The 7,953-nt window shown below is 40.9% G+C and overlaps 1 protein-coding gene across 1 annotated transcript; it reads right to left on the minus strand.

The window, feature by feature from the left end:
• Positions 1 to 1,665: 1,665 nt before the first annotated feature.
• LOC134101387 (DDRGK domain-containing protein 1-like) lies at positions 1,666 to 7,413 on the minus strand. Its single transcript, XM_062555024.1, has 9 exons — positions 7,275 to 7,413; positions 6,207 to 6,368; positions 5,822 to 5,955; positions 4,635 to 4,736; positions 4,140 to 4,262; positions 3,875 to 3,913; positions 3,386 to 3,442; positions 3,065 to 3,113; positions 1,666 to 2,693 (listed from the first exon to the last, which is right to left on the minus strand). Exons 1-9 carry the CDS (start codon positions 7,360 to 7,362, stop codon positions 2,533 to 2,535), a joined length of 915 nt encoding a protein of 304 aa, XP_062411008.1. The 5' UTR covers positions 7,363 to 7,413; the 3' UTR covers positions 1,666 to 2,532.
• Between the last annotated feature and the right edge of the window lie 540 nt (positions 7,414 to 7,953).

The raw sequence follows: 7,953 nt of genomic DNA on the forward strand, positions 1-7,953 counted from the left end.
GTAGTTGACTGGAGGCATAGTGGATGATAACTGACAGTTGGAATGGTTGAACAGTTCAATAGTTGAGTAGTTTCAATGGTTAAATGATTTAATAGTGTATTATTGCAGTGAGGACCTTTATTTTGAAACAGTTGTGGACAGAGGACGTAGTGAAACAGGATCTGTAGTCTTAATGAGATTGTATGCTTAAAGCCTGAGACAGAAGGTGCCTCTCATATAGCGTTTACGCGTCCTCTCTCGCTCCTCACTGATCTACATAAAGAATGATGGAGCGGCAACAATGGGATAGTCTAGCCCTTCTTCTATCTTTCTTTATGTAGATCATTGAGGATCGAGGAGCGAGGGAGGACATATAAACGCTGCTTGAGAGGGACCCACAGTAAATACTTTAAAAGTTGTATGTAGATAGTCTAATTAATGTTGATAGACAGAATGTTTAATGGATGTTGATAGGCAGATTGTTTAATAGATATTGATTGACAGTTTAATGGGTGGATGAGTGAATGGTCTGAAGAAGATGAATGGATAGAAGGTTGGATGGAATGTGCCTTATATTCTTGTTAAGAGAGACACTGATACAGCTCTCTGAGAGTAGTTGACACAGGTGTAATCAATTTAACTGGCTAGTCTTAAGAGAGCCAGAGTACTCTTAAAGCCTGAGACAGAGTAAATAATTTAAAAGTTGAATGTAGATAGTCTAATTAATGTTGATAGACAGCGAGTTTAATGGATGTTGATAGACAGATTGTTTAATAGATGTTGATAGACAGTTTAATGGGTGGATGAGTGAATGGTCTGAAGAAGATGAATGGATAGAATGTTGGATGGAATGTGCCTTATATTCTTGTAGAATGGAGAGACAGCTCTCTACTGAGAGTAGTGGATACAGATACAGGTGTAATCAATTTAACTGGCTAGTCTTAAGAGAGCCAGCCTGAGACAGAGTAGATTGTTTAAAAGTTGAATGTAGAGCGTCTAATTGATGTTGATAGGCAGACTGTTTAGAATGGGTGGATGAGTGAATGGTTTGAAGAAGATGAATGGATATAAAGTTGAATGGAATTAGGAGGACTTATTTTGATACTGTTGTGCGCAGAGGATACAGGGGAACAGAATATGTAGTCTTCAGAGAGATTGTAAAGCCTGAGAGAAACTGACAGTTGGTGCCCAGGTGGCTGACCAGCTGGGGTAACATTCTAATTGCTGCCGTGATGTCATAATGAGCCATGTTAAGTCTATGGGGGAAATTGTAATAGTTTTTAACTAATAGTTTAAAAAGTATAAAAGTTACAAAGTTGAAAAATACAAAGCCCACATCGCGTAAGTAAGACCTACGCGTCAAAATTTGAATGGAGTTTCTACGTTAAGCGGTTGAAGCTGAATTGCGTGCGTTAGAAGAAGAATAATAAGAAGAAGAAGACCGAGGAAGAACAGTACAGTGCATTTTCATGCACTGTAATAATAAGAAGTTGAAGAAGACTAGGAAGAACAGTACAGTGCATTTTCATGCACTGTAATAATAAAAGGTTCAGTAATATATTTACATTACCCTTATCGAGTTAGCTGCCACAATTAAGCCATTACAAAATACCCTAATTGAAAAAAAAACCAAACATAAAAAAAAACACTGCAATAAACTAAACCCCTCTTATTATACTTGGTATTAAGTGGCAGCCAAATATACTATAAATACTCCATCTATGATGTACTGTATATTCATCATCATGCAATATCCTGTCTTCAGTGCTAACTGGAGAACAACTCACAGGCTTTGGCTATCCAATGTCCACTGACTTTAATTTTGAAAACTGCACCTATTGCGGGAAGTGAGTGCAGCACTTGCTGCTGTACCAAAGATGGCTGCACAGAATCACCTGCTAATGCTGAGCTGAAAGCAAAAGCTGTCTGGACAGTAATGACCGGAAATGAAAAACACGAGGGTGATCACAGGGTCAGTAGTTTCTGACTCACTGAATGAAATATCAAAAAGTGTCGGTGGAAAACAATGATTACAAGGACGACCTTTATAATGACTGGTGGTTTCACAGTACCACGCATATACCAAGCATATAAAACCTATTTTTTTCTCCTTCTTTTATTGCCCTCTTTACAGTGGGAGATACATAATGACAATACAGAATGAGATTGCTGTTTTTAAACAATATTTTTTCAAAAACATTAAATAATTTCACAACTGTAAAATAATTACTCAAAGCAAGGAGCAACACGCAAAATGATCACAGCCGGTCAACAACTTTTATCATCTGTGTGTGTGTGTGTGTGTGTGTGAGAATGTCTGTGTATAGCTATATGTTAAAAAAGTTGTCTGTGAGTGTGTGTAAGTATGTGAGTGCCTCTCTTCTTGTATGTTGTTGCTGAGTGTGTGTGTGTGTGTGTGTGTGTGTGTGTGTGTGTGTGTGCACGCGCACATGTGTTGGTGTGTGTGTGTGTGTGTGTGTGATCTTTTTACACACACACAAACACACTTGCGCAAGCAGTCCTTAGTTCCACAGTCCTGTCCTCCGGCCGTGTTCAGGCCGTGGTGCGGGTGACGGGCGTGAGGTTGATGAGCGTGTTGCTGGCCTGCACCAGCTCAGAGATGGAGACACGGCCCCTCTGCTTGATGAAATGAGCCACGGCGTTCAGCTCCTCAGGGGTGATGGAGATGAACTTCCCCCTGTCATCGATCACTCCTGAGCAGTGAAAAAAGAGTGAGAAATGAAAAAAAAAGAGTGAGTTTCTCTTTCCATTCTTTGCTTTTTTCTTATGGTCAGAGTACCAGTAACAGAGTAATAAGTAAGGCATTAACAGATTTAAACGTTTTTCACCGCTATTTCCAATGTTTAACGACGTTTCATGGTTAAAAGACATTGCGTTCGCATTCAAATGTGTAGAGCTTGATGAAAAGAGTACGTTCTTCCTTGTAGAACCTTATCAAATTAACATTTCCGCGAGAAATTAGCTTTTGTCAAAGTAAGCCAAAGTTTCAACCAGTGTAATAATGAATACATGTTATTTATGATATCGCTGTGCTTCGCAAAGTGAATGGTTTACTGAGGCTGACCTGTGAGAGAGCCGTCTGCAATCAAGTCGTGCAGCCTAGCGATAGCATCCTGCAGGATAGGGAAAAAAAACAGTTAAATGGGGTTACGTGTCTCACACACACACACACTCACACACGCACACACACACACACACACATGTGTTGAAGTGTGAAATGTGACATAATTTAGAACTAAAGTATTTGTCAAAGGTTTACAGTTCCACTGTTTTAAGACAACAACAAGCTGGTTCAAGGCATGGTCAAAGTTTTCAACACTGGGCTTACATCACCAGCAACTGGCTAAAAGTGACCACTTCCCCTCTCATTTAAAAGTGCACCTACCTGTGTACGCATGCCAAAGTGTGAGGCTAGATCCTCCAGTAGCACCACTTTGGAGTCCTAAATCAAAAAGATAAATATGAATATCAATATTAATAAAAGCGTAATAACATCAGAATCAGTGCTGGTTATACAGCTTTACCTTAACATTATTCCTGCATGCAAATTAACTGAAAACATAAGAAAGCAGTTCTTCATAGAAATCTGCTACAAATGCTGGCGTGTTACAATGTGACATCGGTTAGGCATCTGTGTGCAGTGAGAGCTTTATTACAACACAATTAACAGGCTTAATAGACAGTTAAGGAGGTCGAGCAAGGCTGCCTACAGGAAGTCGACAGAAATCATATTCATGGGTTTCATCAGGTCCCTTTCCACAGGTGTATTAATCAAGCACCATGCAGTCTGCATTGATAATCAAGGTGCTTGATTCTATACACCTGTGGAAAGGGACCTGATGAAACCCATGAATTATGGGTCACAAAATATTACCTTGATATGCTGAATGAACTCCTGAAGAAGATTCTGGGACTGTCAAAAGCAAATACATACAAACAGTCAATCAAAAAGGCAACAAAGACAGGACACACATGTGTCCTAACAGCTGTACATGTTTGTAATATAAAAACTGCACATCGATATAAACCAGTTCTAAAGTAATATAACTATTGCCATACAGCCTTATGAATAATATAATATAATATAATTTAATATAAGTAATGATTATGAGGGTAGCTAACGAAACCAACCACCTTACCTCTAGTTCAGTGAGCTCCTCAGCTTCCCCCTGCTCCTCGATGATGAAAGACTCCTTCAGTCGCTGATACTCCTCCTCCTCCTTTTTCTCTTGCTCCTCCTTGGCACGACGAGCCTCTTCTTCCTACAAAAACAGAGGATACAACCACAATGGCAAGACTCAAACGGAGAGCTGCAGGAACTCTGTGTTTGATTTTCATAACATGAAGTAGCCCATATCTAAAATAGTAACATCTGAAGCAATGAAATAATAACGTCTCCATCACCAATAATCTCCATGCATTTCAATAAACAATAATGATAACAATAATAATGACAAACTGCCTAATAACTCTGACCCTATATTTTAATTCAAAATGTTTTCAGATCACTACCCACCGCCACAGTCCAGACCATAACTTTTGTTTATTTCACACATCAGATCTGAGGGAATCTCAGTCACAGCAAAGAGTTTATCTTCACGTGTATTCTTATGTTTGTGTGGCGGCCATTTTACCTCTTGCTGTTCCAGGACACGTTCCTTCTCGTCCTCCTTGCGTCTCTCCTGCTCTCGGAGCTCCTGCAGGCGCTTCCTCTCCTCCCGCTCCTCCTGCTCAGCCTGTCACCAGAACAACAACAACAACAGCAGCAGAACTCTGAGTGTTTCTCAGGAAAACTGTCCACAACTAGAATTCTTTCACACAAACATACTGCATTTGTGGCCATTTTTTGAGCGGTGACCAGGTTACGCCATGCTGTTGGAGGTGCAACCAAACGCTGCATCACCATTGAAATCACATAGGAAATTCGATATTGTTTGCGCCTCCAAGTGATGTGATGTAAGTTTGTGTGAAAGAATACTACTGCGCCTTGGTTTGGCAGATGGATAATGCTAACTGTGAAATGTTACATTTATGATAACATTTCTGATGTCTCATATAAACCAGCATCTAAGAAAAGCAATACTGATTCTTAAATTCTCACATCTGTCTGAATTTGTGGAATGACGGTCAACATTTGGAAGTTTAGGAAAGTACTAGCAGCTTGGATGTCAAACAACTGATATCCTGTGTGGATTCTACCTTTGCAGATGAGGACAGTAATAGGAAATTTAAATATCCACCACTCGGCAGCTGATTCCTGTAGACCACAACAGAGGTGAGTACTGTGAACTGCTCATAAGATGCCGTAGCCTTTAACGGCATTAGCCTCCAGACTCCTACATTAACTAACTAGCCACAACAAGGGGGAGCAGATACAAGAGATACTGTGTGTAAGACCGTGAGGTGATATTATAGAGCATAATGCCAGTTGTGAACTGCTGAGGAAAAGAGTCTGGTTGCCACAGCCAGTTCAGTTGTCTGCGATCAGCACTCCCAAAGCCCATAGTTTTTGAAAAGTACTGGTAAGAGATAATTGGTGGATCACTGTCAATTATACGCTTCACATCATGGCCACATTATCACTCAAAACGTACATTCATTTCTGCTCCCAAAATACAATGTCATCCATTGTCCTAGTGAAATAATCATGTGGTCATGAAAATAATGTTACGCAATCATTCAACATATAGACAGACCTGTGAATTGCATCCCTGTAAGACATTCCACTCAAGAGGTAAACTGATCAGAGGTCCCCCTGCCCAAACACTTGTCAGATGTTGTTAAGATATCATCATGCATTGACTCCTCAAGGTTCTCTCACCTCTCTCTGGTTCTTCCTCGCCTGTTTCTCTTCCAGTTTCCTTTGCTTCTTGGCTCCTATTTTTCCAGTGGCCTGCTGAACGGGAACATCTTCGCCCTCCTCCTCTGCCTCCTCTACCTCCACTGGGCTGTCCTCTGAAGCAGGAATCACATAGAAGAGTGAAGCTCTAATTCAAAATACAGTATTAGCCTGCTAATCTAAAATGCTCTTTGATTAATACAAATAGTTTCACATGAACTGGAGTTTTCAGAACAGTAATGGCCAAAGCCAAAACATTAAAGTAACCTTCTACCTGTGAGTCTGGGGATATATTTTGAATTATGTGTCTCTGATAAATAATCTCTGTAATGTCAAACAGGTAGACAGACTTGGAGACATAGCCTACCATCCTCAGAAGCTTCTCTCTGAGGACGTCTGGCTTCCATGGCAGCATGCATGCCGCGTCTACGGCGACGAGGCATTCCAGCACCCCGGTCCTCGGCAACTTGGGGTCGCGGAGGAGGTGCCGCTGCTCGGGCAACCACCTGCTGTTGGTGCTCATTGTCAGCTGTAAGAGGGGGAATAGGTTGTCGATGCAACGGGGATAAGGGAGGAAATATCAGCACAAGTAGAAATTCTATCATGACACTCTCTGAGTGATATCACTAAAGGGGCATTCACATACGTCGCTACTCGCACATCGCTCCTCGCTTCCGTTAACTGTCAATCATCTCTATTCTACATTCTGATTTGGTACTCGCTTCACTCGCATCGCTGGAAGTTAAAATTATTTTAACTTCGTACCCGCCCACATCGCATCGCTAGTCCTCGCATCGCCTTTCCTGGCCACATTCAGCTAGAACACATTCACTTTACATTGACAGTTCTCGCTCAGAGATGGGCGAGTAGCGACGTATGTGAATGCAGCTTAACTGTGCTGTCTGCAACACGTCCATGCTCAGTATTCTATGGTAGCAGCTAAACGATATGCACTTGGCAGAAACATTATGTCCTTACTGAATGGGTGACACCATCGGTGAATAACTAAGTACCTATTGAACACTAAGCAGAGAATTCTGCCAACATGTTATTGGATTCTCTACTAGCCAACAAATCTGACAGCTGGCTAGCTATGGTGTAACTTCACATGGCCTACTACAGTCAGCAGCAAGTTGAGCTGAGCAAGATGTCACAACCAACACGGGAGTCGGGGGGAGGGAAAGCTTAGCATTGTTACTAGTTCAACGACTTCTCTGTCTGTGCATGTCTAACCAAGAATCTGGAGTAACTTTACCCATGGCCAATGACAATAACTGATTGTAAAAGCCTTATTATTAGACATTCTCTGCTACAGCCAATGTAACGTTAGCTTGCTTGCTTGCTTGCTAGGTATCATAAAAATAGTAACATTAGCTGACGTTGACTTAGAGAAGTTAGCTCGCTGTGCCATACAGATGAAATAACATCCACTTACATTGTTCTGCTCTTCCACGTACTTTTACAGCAAAAATTATAAGTATAACAAGAATGACTGCTGCAGTTATGTACAAAACTATATCCATGGTTGGTCAAAAATCGTCAACATTTGCATTCGTGTCCCAGAGTCACTTCTTCTCTACCTACACTGTGTGCAACAACTTGCGCCATCTAGAGGTGTGGCGTTGCTTTACAAGGGAATTATGAAAGGGGTATCCATAATGTATGCGTAACCATAGACATAGAACGCGTTCTATGTCTATGTGCGTAACTCCTATCTGAGCGCAACAATTCTGTGCTTCCCGTTGGGCATTCATAGGCTACAGGCAGCTCACCATTTCTATCCCTTCCATAGCCTACACTTTACCCCTGTTAATCACATAATTTCAGACACATTCATGTAAAATATCCTAGACTCTGTACTGTCAATGTAAATATGGAGCAGCATTGACAACTATCAATAAAATGGACACTAACATACACACACACAAAAGATACAAACACTCACTAATACTGTAATAGACAATCATGTACTCCATCAGTTAGTCACATATTCTATGTGTAGGCCTGCAACACATAAAGTGTCAACCAGGGAGTTTCATTCATCTCAGAGACAATTTGAAATGCCCCTTTTAAATTACACATTTTAATAATTTTAACGGTATTTGCATGCTCAA

Source organism: Sardina pilchardus, chromosome 14 (assembly GCF_963854185.1).
Source record: "Sardina pilchardus chromosome 14, fSarPil1.1, whole genome shotgun sequence".
NCBI lineage: Eukaryota > Metazoa > Chordata > Actinopteri > Clupeiformes > Clupeidae > Sardina > Sardina pilchardus.

What these genes read in the sequence shown, in the direction of transcription:
- LOC134101387 (XM_062555024.1), bottom strand. Translation starts at nt 7,362, where the DNA reads ATGGATATAGTTTTGTACATAACTGCAGCAGTCATTCTTGTTATACTT. An exon ending in AGGAGCTCACTGAACTAGAG is followed by an intron (nt 3,914 to 4,139) that starts GTAAGGTGGTTG and finishes TGCTTTTGACAG; the next exon opens with TCCCAGAATCTTCTTCAGGA. An exon ending in ACTTTGGCATGCGTACACAG is followed by an intron (nt 3,114 to 3,385) that starts GTAGGTGCACTT and finishes CCTATCCTGCAG; the next exon opens with GATGCTATCGCTAGGCTGCA.